Here is an 18502-nt window from a genome sequence, read left to right on the forward strand (position 1 = left end):
AAAATTGATCATTGGATTAGGGTGATGGTAGCTTGATTCATCTATTGCTTCCCCCTTGAGACAAAAAAAAAATCCGTGTCATATTACTTTTGGTATCAAACAATATCCACTTCCTCATCAACCATTCACTATTTTTTTTTTTTTTTTTTTTTGCCGCACCGCGCAGTTTGCAGGGTCTCAGTTCTCCGACCAGGGACTGAACCCAGGCCATGGCAATGAAAGCCCAGAATCCTAACTACTAGGCCACCAGGGAACTCCCAACCATTCACTTTTTAAGGTTATTATGTCAATTGGTAATCCTTGCCTGTAGCAATAATTTTATTAAGGATTGTAAAATTATGGCTTTATTATACCACTTAATCTAAATCTATTAGGTGTCATTCTTCCGTAAGATACAGCTTCTCTTGACCAACTGTGGTGTTTTGTTACTCTAAAATACAGTGTCTACAAAAAAAAGGTAAGAAACCTGTAGAAACAATTTTAATGGTATTAGGTCAATGGGAGCTACTTTCCTCCAGTTGAGAGGCACAAAGCACGATTTTGTATTTAACATCAGAAACATATTTTTTCCTCTCAGCTCTTAGGTGTATCTCAAAAAAGCAGTCATTAAAAATTGTTTAAAATTAAATGAATTCAAGGAATTTGTCACTTATGTAATCTTTCAGGAATTTATAAAGTGGTGTACTCATGATTCCTTAGGTCTTATACCTTCTCTACTCCGGCTCTTCCCAAATACTTGTTTTATATTCATTTTATGTTTCTTAGAATCATATTGCATACTTCCTCAACCCGTGTCTTTTTTTCTACCTTCCACTACATATTAATAGAAAACCCATTCTTATATGGTCCTGATGTGATTCCCAAGCGCTCTGAGTAAAAGCGAGTGGAGAATGAAACAGCAAATTAAAGGTAACTTTCATTGTTCATGATGAAAACTTGAACATGATCTTCATTTCTAGCATTGGGGACTACAGATTTTTTACATTTTATTTCATTTTAGAGTTTTTGATGTTTTCTGTCTTTTAAAATAGCAGAGAAAGTCAAAAAACCAAAATAACTGTGTAGCTAATATGTTGAAGGAATTTGACATCACAGTGTGTTAAGCCCCTCAGGGATGATCTATATATGGAGAAGGAATTTGGGGGGATTCTTCATTGACCATAGTGTGTCTTCACTTCTCACTCTGGTATTTGAGAAACATAATATAGAGTTTAAAGTACCTGAACATTCTTATGGATTTCATGTGGTGAGATAAATCTATTTAAGTGTTTTCAAGACATTATTGCATATTATTCACCTTGATGCCTATCAGGGTAATTCTTCAATCTAAGTCACTTTATGAATGCTGTTAATCATGTAATATAGATGATATATTTAAAGTGAATTGTTTTAATAAGGTTTTGCCCTTCTAAGAATAATTCTAGTTTTACCAATAATTTTAAACCTTGGGTTTTTTTTTTTTCAGTGACATATTTACATTTTCAATCATCCTAGTAGAATTATTAGTTATATCATGGCTGCATATTCCTGTTAAGATTGACAAGTGTCAAAGTTGCTGGTACTTGTGTACTTAAACTGAAAATTAAAATAGTCAAATCACTAGATAAAGCATTTCTACGTAGAAATGTAGAATGTCATACATTTTCATGCAAGATTTTACTTAAATATATTTGCTTATATTGCTTGTTGGTGTGACTCAGGAAATTTTTTAGTTTTTAGAAGAAATTTGAAGACTTGACATTGAATTTAAAGGCAATTTTAATATTATTGTTTGATATTGACTGAGGTTTTCTAAATTTGATATATAGAATTCCAGTGTAGAGATGATTTTCCATGTAGACTTAGATTGTTGTTATTTCTAAATATGTAATTGCAGTGTGGAATGATTTCCCATATGGTATGTTTGCCTACTAACCACTGTTTTTGAATAAATAGAGTTAATTCAAATCATCTAAAATATAATCACACACTATAAATCTCAGAATTCATTATTGTAGGAATTGGGAACATATGTTCTAGAGGCCAATTCTCTAGGCTTGATCTAACCTTGCTGTTACTCAATTTTCTCACTCGTAAAGTGGGGATAATAGTAGTATCTACTTGAAATAGTTAATGTGAGGATTCAGTGGATTCTTACTTACAAAGTCTTAGATTAGTGTCAAGCATGTTATACACACTCAATAAATATTGGCTAAAATTTAATTATGTCTTTCATTTCTCCCCTCTTCCTTACACTAGCCACTATCACAGGCAAGGCCATGAGTTTGAATATTAACACCCAAGTACAGAATTCGGTAGTAGATAAAATGAAAAATAGGCATCTACCCAGTTTGCAGAATCAAACTGGTTCTTTGGTGACTTTTATTACTCGTCAAAAAAAAAAAAAAAAAGAATTAAGGAACCAGAAATAGTTTTCAAGGATGTATAAATATTTATGGAAAGTCCAGCGGCATATGGAGTGACTATCCTGTTTTGTTGTTTGGAAGAAACAAAGATCTAGAAAAATCTTGCCCGTCTTGAATCATTTTTTTTTTCATACTTCTGTTAGAAAAGGTTGTCTGGGGTAGGGATATCTAAAGAGATAATTCTGGAAAATCAGTACTTAAATTATTTAGTGATAGCTAGTTAGAGATATTTTGAATTTTGTTTGGATTGTTATGCAAATAAGTAAAACATTGCTATCGCAATTTTTCATTTATCAAACTGATAATTTTTGTCAAATTGTTCCCCGTGTAATCCCCAGTTATAGCAAACCATCACTTATTCAGACTAATAGGATATGGTGGAAAGTCTGGGTTGTGAAATATTCCAAAGTAAATTTTATACAAAAGAAGAATTATTTTTATATAAATGATGAAATATGACTAAAGCTGCATGAAATAATTGTTACATAATAAAATTTGTGATAAAATTTCCTTTAATGAAGAGATAAATTTTAATTAGTTCACTGTTAATAAATAATTGATGCTTCTCAAGTACCTAAGAAGATTTGAAAATAGCTGGCTTTATGAGGGAGTACATTCTCTTTGCAAACCACATTCGCTCTATTTGATCTTTTTTGAAAAATGGTTGGTGCAGAGGGAAATTTTGTAAGATTTAATACAGTTTTGCTCTTTGGCCCTTTCTATTTATTTCCAAAGGATCATATAGATCCACTGATCTAAACCTTAATTGTTTTCATGAGCTAGTAACAGAAAATAAAATATTTGGGGTCAAGTGATTGAAAAAAATGTCACTGTGCATGTACCCTCCAGGAAGGCAATCTGATGGTATGAAGGCAGTTACACAGGTCAAGCATTGAGCTTTGGAACCACAGAGAGCCTGCTCCAGTCTCCACCACATACTGTAAGCGTGGGCAAATACACTGAGATCTCTAAGCCTCAATTTGCCCATCTGTAAAATAAGTATGACACTATTAGTGTATGCATCATAAAACTATTGTAAGGATTAAATGACATGATGCATACAAAAGGGCTTAAAAGTGTCTTTCAGTGGCTTTGTTAATTCTCGTCACCTAAGTTCCATCCTCTTGGTGGCGGTCAGAAGCTCTGATGTCTTCCTCATCCAATTCATCAGTGAAACTTTATAGCTTCGTTGAGTGGTTCACCCTACTGCTTGTTCTCCATGTACCCTTTGCTCCTTGGTAAGCTTACTAGCCTAAATCCATGGTGTTCTCTGCCACACGAGGCTGAAATGTGAGGGCTCCTGTGCCCTCTGGCTTCCGGTTGCTTTCCGTCAATGGGAAGTCTTGCTAAGGGATAGGAGGAAGGGAAAATAGAAGTCCCGTGACTAGTTACTGTCTCCCTGTGAAGTTAAGGCTGCATTGAGCGGGGCTCTATCTCTCCCTCCACCCAGGGTCACTGTTATACACAAAATAGGTGACTCTACATGACTCCGTCTTTGGAGGGTCTGGTGACTTTTCTGTCTTCTCATCCCTTCAAGCCTACTGGTGCTAACAACCTGTCTCTGAATCCACAGCATTGAAATAATGCCCTTGTAAATAAATCTTTCCCCTTCAAATCGTCTAATTTTGAGAGTATATTTGTTTCTACCAGGAGCCTCACTGATACAGACCCAAACTTGGGCTTTCTCTGTGCTTAAAGACAACAAAGCACCTCTTTTACTCTGACGCAGTAACATTACACCCACCATGTTGGTACGTGGGATATTATGGAACGTGGTCTCTTCTCAGTTTTAATTGGCAACCTGGCATAATCTATCTGTTCCTGAATTTCTCCTCAAACTATCTCGCACTCCTTCTTCTCCTGCAGAATTTCTACCTTGGAGAGGAGGTGCTGAGGAGAGAGAAAGCCATGACATACGTACACTCAACTGCCTGCTTCTCTCATTTTTACCTCCTTTCCAATTCACAGTCCACTGGGAGGAAAAGGCGGGGGAGGTTCCCCGCTTCCTCTTGCTTTTTAATTATGACTTCTTTCTAATGCCTTCCACATGGAGGAGGCATTTCCCCTCCCCAATTATTGAAGCCACAACAGCTGAATTTTGCTGAGAAACATGAGTTATAGGAGAGAGGAATGCATAAACATGCATTTAATATTTTCAAAATTTCATCATGTTGTATTTAAATCAGACAATATCATTCATTTGCTTAAACCCTTTACTGGCTTCCCAATTGCATATAACATGTAGATTTGTTAATATTACCTCTAGGTTTAGCAGGATTTAGTTCCTGCTTATGTTTCTAATCCAGTTTCCCAATATCCTCTTCTGGTAGTTGTACTTAAGTCACAGGGATCTTCTTTCAGTATTTTTTTTGATAGTTTATTCCTTTTTATTGCAGAAAAATATTCCATTGTATGGCTATATCACAGTATTTTGTCCATTCACTTATTTTTTTCAAACATCTTTATTGGAGTATAATTGCTTTACAATGTTGTGTTAGTTTCTGCTGTATAACAAAGTGAATCAGCTATATGCATACATATATCCCCATATTCCCTCCCTCTCACATCTCCCTCCCACCCTCCCTATCCCACCGCTCTATGTGGACACAGAGCACCCAGCTGATCTCCCTGTGCTATGTGGCTGCTTCCCACTAGCTATTTATTTTACATTTGGTAGTATATATTAGTCCATGCCACTATCTCACTTCGTCCCAGCTTACCTTTTCCCCTTCCCGTGCCCTCAAGTCCATTCCCTACATCTGCATCTTTATTCCTGTCCTGCCCTTAGGTTCTTCAGAACCATATATATATTTTTTAGATTCCATATATATATGTTAGCATACGGTATTTGTTTTTCTCTTTCTGACTTACTTCACTCTGTATGACAGTCTCTAGGTCCATCCACCTCCCTACAAATAACTCAATTTAATTTCTTTTTATGGCTGAGTAATATTCCATTGTATATATGTGCCTCATCTCCTTTATCCATTCATCTGCTGATGGACACTTAGGTTGCTTCCACGTCCTGGCTATTGTAAATAATGCTGCAATGAACATCATGGTACATGACTCTTTTTGAATTATGGTTTTCTCTGGGTATATGCCCAGTAGTGGGATTGTTGGGTTGTATGGTAGTTCTATTTTTAGTATTTTAAGGAACCTCCATACTGTTCTCCATAGTGACTGTATCAATTTACATTCCTACCAACAGTGCAAGAGGGTTCCCTTTTCTCCACACCCTCTCCAGCATTTATTGTTTGTAGACTTTTTTTTTTTTTTTTTTTTGCTGTACGCGGGCCTCTCACTGCTGTGGCCTCTCCCGTTGCGGAGCACAGGCTCCGGACACACAGGCTCCGCAGCCATGGCTCGCGGGCCCAGCCGCTCCGCGGCATGTGGGATCTTCCGGGATCGGGGCACGAACCCGTGTCCCCTGCATCGGCAGGCGGACTCTCAACCACTGCGCCACCAGGGAAGCCCGTTTGTAGACTTTTTGATGATGACCATTCTGACCGGTGTGAGGTGAAACCTCATTGTAGTTTTGATTTGCATTTCTCTAATGATTAGTGATGTTGAGCATTCTTTCATGTGTTTGTTGACAATCTGTGTATCTTCTTCAGAGAAATGTCTGTTTAGGTGTTCTGCCCATTTTTGGATTGGGTTGTTTGTTTTTTTGAAATTGAGCTGCATGAGCTGCTTGTAAATTTTGGAGGTTAATCCTTTGTCAGTTGCTTCATTTGCAAATATTTTCTCCCATTCTGAGGGTTGTCTTTTTGTCTTGTTTATGTTTTCCTTTGCTGTGCAAAAGCTTTTAAATTTCATTAGGTCCCATTTGTTTATTTTTGTTTTTACTTCCATTTCTCTAGGAGGTGGGTCAAAAAGAATCTTGCTGTGATTTATGTTATAGAGTGTTCTGCCTATGTCTTCCTCTAAGAGTTTGATAGTGTCTGGCCTTACATTTAGGTCTTTAATCCATTGTGAGTTTTTTTTTTGTGTGTATGGTGTTAGGAGTGTTCTAATTTCATTCTTTCACATGTAGCTGTCCAGTTTTCCCAGAAGCACTTATTGAAGAGGCTGTCTTTTCTCCATTGTATATTCCTGCTTCCTTTATCAAAAATATGGTAACCATATGTGTGTGGGTTTATCTCTGAGCTTTCTATCCGGTTCCATTGATCTATATTTCTGTTTTTGTGCCAGTATCATACTGTCTTGATAACTGTAGCTTTGTAGTATAGTCTGAAGTCCAGGAGCCTGATCCCTCCAGCTGCTTTTTTCTTTCTCAAGATTGCTTTGGCTATTCGGGATCTTTTGTGTTTCCATACAAATTGTGAACTTTTTTGTTCTAGTTCTGTGAAAAATGCCATTGGTAGTTTGATAGGGATTGCATTGAATCTGTAGATTGCTTTGGGTTGTATAGTCATTTTCACAATGTTGGTTCTTCCAATCCAAGAATATGGTATATCTCTCCATCTGTTTGTATCTTCTTTAATTTCTTTCATCGGTGTCTTATAGTTTTCTGCATACAGGTCTTTTGTCTCCTTAGGTAGGTTCATTACTAGGAGCAACTGTAGACTTGGGGTTTGCTTTCAGTATTTTTAAAATACCAAAACCATGTCCTACCTCAGGACCTTTGCACATGCTGCTCTCTCTGCCTGCAATGATCAATTTTTCCTAATCTCTACATGACTAAATTATTTCCCTCCCTCTCAGACCTCATTTTAAAAATCACTGTCTCCATGATCACCTTCCTACGACTGTGTCCCCTAAAACTATTCTTTATGGTATCGCTTGGAGTGTTTCCTCCATTGTGTTTACCATGCTTGCCATTGTTTATTCATTTCTCGTTTGTTTTCTATTTATTATATCTATCAGATACAAGGTTTTATAATGTCAGTTATAGTGTTCGAGTGTGTGTGTGTGTGTGTGTGTGTGTGTGTGTGTGTATACCACTGTATTCCTGGCTTCTAGCACAGTGTCTGGCATAAAGCAAGCCCACAACAAATACTTGTAGAATGAGAGACTGAATAAAGTACATTGCTTAGAATGGTATAAGTACTCAATAAGTGTAGATTAGCATTGCTTTTATGAACTCTCACTTGAATTAGTATGTAATAAACTTGAAAATATTTATTATTTTATTGGATCTCATATACCTCTTTTAGAAGCCCTCTTGGCAGAGTTGCATTAAGAAATTTTTTTATCCAAGCCAAACACAATATCAACAAACCAACACGACATCTATTGCTGGCATATGACCCTGGCAAATTTTTCTCCTCTATATCAATAGTTTGTAATCTTTCGAATTTCCTGTACCTTTTCATGGATATGGGTGGAGCCTCTGAACAACAGTTAACAAGAAACTGAGACCTGCCAACACACATGTGACTGAGCTTAGGGACAGATTCTCCAGCCTCAGCTGACCCCTGAGACAAAGGCAGACCCAGCTGAAAGCTTGATTGCAGTATCATGCGAGACCCTGCACCAGGAAAACCCTGCTAAATGGCTTCTGGGATTCTGAGCCTCAGAAATTGTGTGAAATAGTAAATATTTGTTGTTTTTAGCTGCTAAGTTTTAGATATTTTGTTATGGAGCCATAAATAACTAATACATACTTTGGCACCTGGAAGTGGAGTGTTGTTGTAACAAAACTTAAAGTGTGAGAGTGCACTGAAACTGTGTAGTGGACTTTGAGTGGAGTGTTAGAGAAGGCTAAAGGACCTTGAAAAAATGCTACTACAAGCCTCATGATCTTTGAGAAGGATGTGAGGTGAAGGCTTATTGGAAACTGGAGGAAGGGAAATTTTTATTACAGAGTGTCAGAGACTTTAGCAACACTGTTGCCTGTAGTTGTATGGAAAGTAGAAAAAGTACTTAATGAAATAGGTGGTCCAGCTCAGGAGATTTCCAACCAGAGGATTGTCAGTGACACCTGGTTTCTCCTTGCTGCTTATTTTAAAATGTGAGGGGAGAGAGATCAACTAAAGGAAGGATTGTTAAACCAAATAAGTCATGACGTGATTTTTTAAAAGAAATTCTCAGCCTTGCAAGATGGTAGGTAGTGATAACATGAAGAAATGTCTTCCATGCAAAGATCAAATACCAGGAAAATATGGCTCAAGGATGAAACTAAGAATGTGACAGTCAAAACTTTTGTTAAGACTTCAGAAATGTCAGAGGTGATGCCTCAGAATAGTATTCACTCCGACAAAAGGCATTCTAAAGGGACCAAGGGTGTGTCTTATAGTTCCTCTGAATGAAGCAACAGGATTTCTGGGGGATTTAAGATTATGGCCCCTCATCCTGTCATTGGAAGCCTGTGGTAGAGAAGGTCTTCTCCTGAAGAAATCTGTGGGTTTGACTTTTATCTAATGCAGTAGAATCCACTAAGAGTCATGAAAGACTTACAAAGTCTTAAATGGAATTACATAAGCAGAGAAATCACCTGTTTTGACTGAAAAGAACAGAGAGAGGACAAAATAAAAAGAGGCCACTGGATTCTAAAATTCTACTGGCAGGAAGAAGGGTGAGAAAACTACTTAGCTGCAAACTTGTGTTACCTTTCATGAAAAAAGGAAGGAAGATCCAGAAGATGGAACCAAGAATCCAGAGGACACAGCTGAGAGCCACAGAGAATTACTCCCAGATCTTGAGACTTAATCAAGGAACTTCCAACATTTGTCTGGATTTCATAATTACTATGGACTCATGATTCAAGCCTCTTCTTATTCATATCTTTTTGTAATTCCCTCCCACAATTGTACCAGAATTGATCTGTATGACCAATAGCATACAGTAGAAGTGATGGTATGTCATTTCCAAGATTAGGTTATAAAGTGCTGCAGCTTCCATTATCAGTTCTCTCTCTCTCTCTCTCATTCTCTTATCATTCACTTTCACTAAATATGTTGATATTTGCCTATATGATACCCTTTCAGAACATCTTGAGGAATGCTTTAATAGGATTACTATATATTATAGTTTGCAAGGGATAGTGCTGGATTATGTCCGTTGTCCTAGAATAATTAAAATTTCCCCTTAACTCCCCAAATGTCCCAGATTGAATGATAAATTATATGATCACAATTATTATTACCATTGCTATCATCCTACACATCCAGCCATATATCCATTTCCATTTTGTTAAACTATACTACTATAGTGTGTGTGTGTGTGTGTGTGTGTGTGTATGTGAGAGAGAGAAAGCAAGAATAGAGAAATATTCTTTGCAAGAAATATTCTTGCTAAGATGAAGAAAGCTGTGTTGGTATCCACAAGGCATTTCTCCTTTTTTTCATATCGTTTACTATTTTCTCTACCTTCTTGGCCAAAAAGTAACTAAGTGGGGTGAGAAAATTCAGATTCCATGATAAGGTGGCTACTAATGGTATAATTCCCATGTTTTTATTTGGAACCTTAACTTTTTTTTTTTTTTTTTAGAACCTTAACCTTTTAAGAGTCAGCATACCCTGGCCTTAGAAAAGTCAACTTTTACATAGATGTTTCAAGTGTATTTTTTTTTTTTTTTTTTTTTGCGGTATGCAGGCCTCTCACTGTTGTGGCCTCCCCCGCTGCGGAGCACAGGCTCCAGACGCGCAGGCTCAGCGGCCATGGCTCACGGGCCCAGCCGCTCTGCGGCATATGGGATCCTCCCAGACCGGGGCACGAACCCGTATCCCCTGCATCGGCAGGCGGACTCTCAACCACTGCGCCACCAGGGAGGCCCTCAAGTGTATTTTGAATAATTTTTTTATCTCTGTTTTCTTTTATGCAGGATTCAAAATTTGAAGGGGAAGGACTCAGTGAATACCTTCCTATGTCATATTTAAAGACTGACAAAACATTTGAGAAGTACGTTCCCTTAGTGGTACATTTAATGCATTTTATTTTTTTTGTTTGTTTGTTTTGCGATGGATTAAATATGGGCTAATTATAGGTGATAGGCACCCCTTAGTTTGATTCACCTGGAAGGTTCAGGTTTGTGAGATGCATGACCCCATTTCCTCCTGGGATTTATCTGTGCCTTTTCATTTATATAGGATAGTTTGGAGATGGGGCTTTATATCTCTCAGAGGATATCCAAATCCTTGATGTGGTGTAGGAACTTCTACGACTGGGATGTGTCAGTTTCTACCCCTCCATCACAGTACAGGAGATGCAGGAGTGGTGGGTGTAGGTTCAGAGGAGATTCTCAAGCTGGATGGTCTCACTTTGAATCTTAAGCTTCACCCTTTTTGACTATGTGACCTCGAACAAGATTTTCAACTTCACTCAGCATCAGCTTTTCATCAGTTAAGCAGGAATAATAATACCTTGGTGGATTATTTTAAGGGTTAAATGAGATGATAAATATAATGTATTTCAAAGAGTGCTTTGAGCATGCTAAGCACTAAATAAATATGAGTTAATACTGTACATCAGTGGTTCACAGCAGGGATCAATTTTGCCCCCAGGGGACATTTAGCGATGACTGGAGACAGTTTTGATTGTCGTGACTGGACCTAGGGAGGAGGCTGTTAACAGCATCTAGTGGGCAGAGGCCAGGGATCTTGCTAAACATTCTATTCTGCACCGGGCAGCCCCCGGAACAAAGAATTACATGGTTCAAAATGTCAACAGTGCAGAGGTTGAGAAACCTCGTTATACATCAGTGCTGCTTATTCATCGCCATTCTACTTAACTGCTAATCCTACTAGCAGTGAAAATAAAGTATCATCTGGAGTGAGCCCTGTCTGTGAATACTATTCAGTACCTGAGAAAATAAGCTGTGTGGGCAGGATTATATGTTGCTGAGGTGTCCTTTCAATGCTCGATAAGGTATAGACTAACATGTCTCCCACACCCAACATTTCTTTTTTTTTCTTTTTTCTTTTTTTACATCTTTATTGGAGCATAATTGCTTTACAATGGTGTGTTAGTTTCTGCTTTATAACAAAGTGAATCAGCTATACATATACATATATCCCCACATCCCCTCTCTCTTGCATCTCCCTCCCACCCTCCCTAATCCACCCCTCTAGGTGGTCACAAAGCACCAAGCTGATCTCCCTGTGCTATGTGGCTGCTTCCCACTAGCTATCTATTTTACAGTTGGTAGTGTATATATGTCCTTACCACTCTCTCACTTCCTCCCAGTTTACCCTTCCCCCTCCCTGTGTCCTCAAGTCCATTCTCTACGTCTGCATCTTTATTCCTGTCCTGCCCCTAGGTTCTTCAGAACATTTTTTTTTTGATTCCATATATATATGCTAACATACAGTATTTGTTTTTCTCTTTCTGACTTACTTCACTCTGTATGACAGACTCTAGGTCCATCCACCTCACTACAAATAACTCAATTTCTTTTCCTTTTATGTCTGAGTAATATTCCATTGTATATATGTCCCACATCTTCTTTATCCATTCATCTGTCGATGGACACTTAGGTTGCTTCCATGTCCTGGCTATTGTCCAGCATTTCTAGTGATAGGACTTTATCCCATAATGACCAGGGAGGTTGATACCACATTATACGTGAGAGAGAGTTAATTATAGGCTAACTTACAGTCGTGAAAATTGGAACTAACCTAAATATCCAACAACAAGGGATTATTTCAATAAATTATGGTAGACACAAAATTAAATACTAAGACATTGCTAAAAATTTGTACTTAGAAAAAGAGTAATCTCATGGAAAATATGTATAATACACAAAGTGGAAAATACAGGTTACAAAATATTTACAGCATCAGCCTTATTTTGTAAGGGAAAAAAAATGTGTCTAGCTACCCAGCTGTGAAGAACAGACCTCAGTATTTTACCACCGTTTATCTCTGGGATGTGGACTAATGGGTGACTTTGGTGGGGGATTTTTATAAAATTAGATTTTATATAGTGCACAAACATACACATATATTAATATAATTACAAAATTAATAAGTGCCATATACAAGGAGAAAAAAGAATACTATGCACAAGTCCTAATTCAAAAGTGAGTTGATGTCTAGTTTGGCTCCTGGTCTAGAGTATGATGGCTCCAAGGGGATGCAAATCACTAAACTTATCTCTAGGTACCTGGTATCATGTTGAAGCTGTGTATTAACCTTTTGATGTGCATTGCATTCCTTTTTAACTAGGGAAGGTATTTTTAGTAAACCTCTAATTACAAAGAACTGGATTACAAATGAGAAGGCTGTTTTTTTTTTCTTTCCCCCTCTTAGGATGATTATCATGAATTCAGCATCTAATTATTTAGATTAAGTTTTTAGGATATTTCATGAGTGCCTTACATTTCTTGACAAGGGAACAAAGAAAGAAACTGAGGAAAACATCTCAATATGGTTTACATAACATGTTTGAGGTTTACTAATAAAATCGGTTTACCTTCATAACAGTATAATAGGGCCATTACAGATAATAGATACAGTAGTTTAAAAGTAATAAAATTTACAACAAAGTGTATTTAATTTGAGATTGAATTGCCAGCAAATGTGTGTCCTAATGAACTCTTGTGTCAATGTAGCTCTAACTAAATTAAGGAGAATCATTTCTATCCTAGGAAACTAAATCAGCTGTGAGATACAAAAAGGCCATTTCTCTGGTGGGGGGACTGTCATTGTCACAGATGGCCCTGCTTCTGGAACTAAGCTTAAGTCAGGAGAAGTGAAATACAAGATCCTTCTTAATTCAAATGAATTTGGAAAAGTGGGGGAATGCTGGCTGTTAAGACTTGTGAAGCTAAAAGAAAAAAAAAGAGAAGAAAGAAAAAAGAGTCAATAAAGAAGAACCTCAGATCAAGTTAGTAAATGTTAATAGGAGGAAAAAGCCTGGGGAACTTTCTGAGGGTAGAAATAGATCTTTATCTCTGGACATTGCATTAAAAAAAAAGAAAATGGTTATGTCATATCAGCTATTCATCTATTTAAATAATTTTCCCCATAGTTTCTCCAACAATTTATAAGATTGAAAGGGCAGTGGTAGAAAATGAAGTGGTAACATATTTTATCAAATATTTGATCTTCTGGTGATTTCTGAAACAAACCATATTTTAATTGTTGGGAGATCAGTAGCTCATATAGTGAGTCATACTTTATAGAGTCTCATTTCAAACACTACTCACCTCCCGACTTGAATCCACTGCAGCATCTGTGATGTGTTTCTCTAACTCCCAGTTATTCTGAGAAAACGTTTAAGGGAAACATCAGATTGTACAGTGGTACCAAAGGCAAACCTTTTTATTATCCCACATTGTCAATTTCTCTTCCTTATATCTCCCTTCTTCCTATACCTCCTGCAGAGCTCCAAGTCAACCAGTAATTGCAGACCTAAATGTTTGTAAAGAAGGCATCATAGCCAAGCTTGGTATCCTCACAGAAGTAACCCACCAATCAAAGGGAGCAGCATGGCCTTGGCCGTGCTGGAAGGTGAGGCTCTTGAGACTTTTTTCCTCTGATGTAATAAGTTAAGTCTAAGATCAATTTCATCGACTCACTTTCCTGTTGTGCTTTTCTTCCCATAGGACCCTTTAGAGAAACAGAGTTCTAGCAGGTCTTAGTAACTAATTTTGAGAATTCTAGGCTAAAATAGAACAGCTAAAACGCTCCATCGCGAAGCCACTGGAATTCCTCAAAATGGTGTTCATGGTACCAGGCTGGGTTCTCACTAGACAATGGGGCAGACTTGAAACCATACAAACGAGACAAGGCTTGAGATTTGATGAATCTTCCATCTCCTTTCCCTACTCGGCTGACACTTGCTCTGAGGAAGGTTGTAAATGCAGGAGAGATGGTGGTATAATTCCTCAGACTGGCCTTTCTGCCCCCCAGTCACCATTCGATTATTTTCCAAATTGCTGTGTTTCACAGAGATAAAGAGTTTTTATGGCTTGCTGACTGGAAACAACGACAAGAGCCAGCAAAGAGATGGCTGAGGGGCCATGTATAGTAATTCCATTGGTAAATGACAAAACCTTTGTTTGTATGACATTTCCAAAATTACTGCAGAAGATGAATCTAAAATACAAAATGTCACATTTGGCATGCAAAACGATCACAATATATCTCAGTATAAAATTCATAGAGGCATTTAATTTAGAATGTGTTTAATAACTCAGTCTGCCTGCATCAGTAATCCTGCCTTGAGGTTTAAAGAGATTGTCTTGTTTATTCACATGGTGTTAATTTTTAAAATATTTTTGGAAATCAAAATACTAAGGTTAAGTCTCTATTGTTAATTAAGATTTTCTAATTAAACCAAAAAATAATTGTTATTCTGATTAGTGTTTAAGTCTGAGTTATATGAAAAAACAAAAGAAGTTTAGCACCTCTCACTGTTGGTTTAACTGTGATTTGATTCCAGAAGCATACTGTCTATATGGAAATATATATTATCTCTCACAAAGTAAAGTCTAGGCAGGATTAAAAAGAGCTTACTGTTAACTGCAGATTAACGGGTCGTGCTACCAACACAGGTAGTTAGGAGAGTAACCTGATTCCAAAAATGACATTTATTTTGCTTAAAGCATGATGTAATAGAGAATTTTCCAAGGTCAAATTATTCTGAAGACTATTAGGGTGGAAAACATGACTTTCTGACATTTGAGTTATTAATAATCCCAGTTTAATTTTTGTGTATTGTGAAACAATAGTCCACTAAAAACCTTATCAATTTGTACCTACTTTTCAGCATTTTCCAAAAATGAATGGCCTATTTGTCCCAGCCGAAGGTAAGCAAAGAAATTCAAATGTCCTGTAAAATAGTCTTCAATCATATACTTGAGTTACATGCAATTTATGCCAAGTTTTAGGTTAAAGCACATAGAAATGCTCTTCTTTCTTTCTTTTTTGAATCTCACTTGAAGCCTGTGGGGCAAGGTGACCTCGTGTTCAAATTAAATACAAGTATTTGATCAGGTGAGCTGTTAGTCTGACCTGTTTTGCACATCACTATGGTCTATGGTCTGTGATTAGTATGAGAGGTAAGGGCTGTCACCTTTCAAGCTTACTGCCCATGTTCACCCATCCCAAGTATCTTAAGAGGCCCACTGTGTGGTTTTTAGAAGTGTTGGTTTCCTGTTCATTCCACCTTATTATAATAGATGAATGGTTTCTGATGTCACAGATCATTAACATACCACACTTAAAAACTGGCTCAACTTTCCCTCGCATAATTGGTAGGCTTTGCCTTTTGACCCCTAATTACATGTCGTGTGTCCTCCTCTGTTATCACGGCTAATACCTGACAATTACAGGTTGAGTAAAAATAATCGTCTATTTTTCCCTCCCTGAGAAGCGCACTGTGGCTAATTGTGTGGTTTGCCCCAGTTCCTGCATCATTCAAGAAATTCAAGAAACCTGTCTTTTCTTTGGGTTGAGCAGAGTCAGTCACCTCAGCCTCTTCAAATACAGATGAAGTGCATAAGGGGTCTCAAGAACAAGGCTCCCAAGGCTCTTACTTCCTCAAAGTGTCCCTGCTGGGTCGACCAGGTGGCCGTGTCTTGCCGTGGTGCCCGACGGAGCAGCTGAAGACCAGAACATACTCAGTGAGGCATGATGGAAATTTTTATGATGTGGGGCTGTATTTCCACGAAAGCCTTTATGTGGTAAGCTGGGTTTTTTTTGCACACATACCACTATCTGCTCCCATTTGTCCAGCTTTTCACCTCTAGAGATGGTTTTAGGTACTCAGCTTTGTGTAGTAAACAGAAAGGATTTCATTCATTCATTCAGCAAATACCCAATAAGCCCTCAGTATAAGCCAAGCACTGTGCTGTGGCCGGTACGTGGACACCCTTAGTCTTGTGTAAAATGGAATGCCATCCTTCTTTATCAAGATCATTACTGTGGATCCTTGGTATAATTCTTCACCTTTTCAGGATTTACATGACAAGAGGTCACTAACGTGTGTATTTTATGTGTGGTATGTATATACATTTGTAGGCAGCCAGAGACACTGATTTTAGGTGAGAACCCCAATTTAGCTAAGAAGAACTGTTGGAGGTTGTTCAGAAAATAGATTATGGATATAGGGGAATGTGTTTACCAAGCAAAGAGAATCTGGAGGAGACAGTGCTGGGTGAGAGAGAAGGGGGGAGGTAAGATTAGAGAGTGTTCCTGGATGCAGGGATGAGAAGTGGGGGTCCAAGTTCTTCAAGTCACCTTTGGAAGGAGAGAGGATAAGCTTAGCTTTCTCTGGGGCATCAGCACCGGACTGACAAAGACAGGGAACTCCAGCCCAAGGAGAAGAAAGGAAGGGGCTGGGTTAGTCCCAGAACCCTTACTGTGTGCTGGTGCGCTAGATGCCAGGCATGAGAATGGACTGTTTGAAAATATAGAATTGCTTTTTACACTATTAATTTGAAGGAATAAGACAAACATTGTAAGAATCAGTGTAGGTAACACAGGCTCCTGAGCTGACAAGACTCACTGAGGAACCAAGCCTCAGTTGGTTCATCTGTGAAATGGGAATAAAAATATCTGCCTATCAGAAGCATTACAAAAAATGACTGAGACGATTGTGGAAATACACACTGTCAATACATAGTAAGAATTCAGAAGCTTCTGTGATTATTATTGTTATAATTATTCTGTCTCTTTGATGGGAAAGCCCATAAATGCTTACAAGGGGACTTTCATTTTAACATATATGATGAATGCTTATATCTTGAACAACTTTTGAATTAACCTTTGCTTGAGAACAATGGTGGTTAACAATTTCTTCTCTAACAAATGATCCCCAAAGCCTTGTTAAGATGTGTGAGATACATGTGAGAGGCATTAGTCAGGTGTGGGTACGGAGAGGACTTACCCTCTGGGGGAGCCCACTGTCCCCATAGAACCAGACTTTGAGGACAAGTGACACGAGGGCAGCAGATGTAATTCAGCCCCTGACATGAGATCTTGGTTTTCACTACTTATATCAGAGGAATTTCAGGAATGTGGTGCTAGCTAAGATTTTAGTTAATAATTTTTAAAAAGGTCTAATCTGTACTTAATGGGCAACTACATTCTTTTGGTACATTTTAATTAAGTACCTACCATTTTAAATCTTGGAGCTAGGCTACCAAATATACCATTCGAAGAGCTTGCTATCTAGAGCCATCTGCATAAATAGCTGTTTTACATTGAAAAGCACTATAAAATGTTCTTTTTATTGCTATTATTGGTTTAGATGCCCATCCCCAGCTCCCCCCATAGAGGTGTGAACTCTGAGTGCAGAAGCCACATGTATTGCTATGTTTGCTTTGAGCATATTCCATGCATGCTGATGAATAATACTAACAGAGAGTGCTACAGGTTAAAGGTCAGGAGGGATTAGAGGATGAAGAGGTGCATCAAGAATGTCTTCAGGGGCTTCCCTGGTGACGCAGTGGTTGAGAGTCCGCCTGCCGTTGCAGGGGACACGGGTTCGTGCCCCGGTCCGGGAAGATCCCACATGCCGCGGAGCGGCTGGGCCCGTGAGCCATGGCCGCTGAGCCTGCGCGTCCGGAGCCTGTGCTCCGCAATGGGAGAGGCCACAGCAGTGAGAGGCCCGCGTACCGCAAAGTAAAATAAAATAAAATAAAAATTAAAAAAAAAAGAATGTCTTCAGGGACAGGGAGCAAAACCACTAAGAGACGGATGTTGCCAAAAAATGTTCACAGTTTTGAAAAGCGCATCAAGTCCATAGGGGAAAGCAGAGGCCGGTTGTTCCTCGAACACTGAAACGCATTTTCCCCTTCCCGCCAAACAGAACAGAAAGTATCTTGGAATAGCTGAAATAACAACCCCAAATTTTCTTTCCTTGTGTCAGAAGCAAACAAACCAAAATAATTACTTCCTGCCACAGCCAAGGAAAATTTATTCTTTAACATCCTGACAAAATATCACTGAATTATATCCATCCCTTGGTATCACCTAGCAAAATCCTGGATCCCCAGAGACATCTACTAGGATGTTTCACATTCAGTGTATGTAAGAAAAGTACAAAAATTCAGGACAAAAACAAAAACAAGAAAAGCACTCTAGAACTTGACAGGAAAGAGAAGTCATCTGAGGCTGTTTGATTTCAGAATAAAAATGCTGTTGCTCAAAGTTCTGTTCATTCCACTGGGTTCTAGCAAATTTTTCCACTAACCACACAATTCT

The 18502-nt window shown here is 38.2% G+C and overlaps 1 protein-coding gene across 1 annotated transcript in view; it reads left to right on the plus strand.

The window, feature by feature from the left end:
* The window catches only part of LOC309813177 (uncharacterized protein), a gene marked incomplete at its 3' end in the record, with an annotated part of 262936 nt that overhangs the window by 64772 nt on the left and 179662 nt on the right, over window positions 1-18502 (plus strand). Inside the window, 4 exon segments of the mRNA XM_082637755.1 lie at window positions 10174-10250; window positions 13675-13801; window positions 15755-15818; window positions 15821-15978. Of these exon segments, the coding sequence (XP_082493881.1) occupies window positions 10174-10250; window positions 13675-13801; window positions 15755-15818; window positions 15821-15978 (426 nt within the window).

This window comes from Mesoplodon mirus, assembly GCF_964341445.2.
Source record: "Mesoplodon mirus genome assembly, chromosome: 12".
In the NCBI taxonomy this organism is placed as follows: Eukaryota; Metazoa; Chordata; class Mammalia; order Artiodactyla; family Ziphiidae; genus Mesoplodon; species Mesoplodon mirus.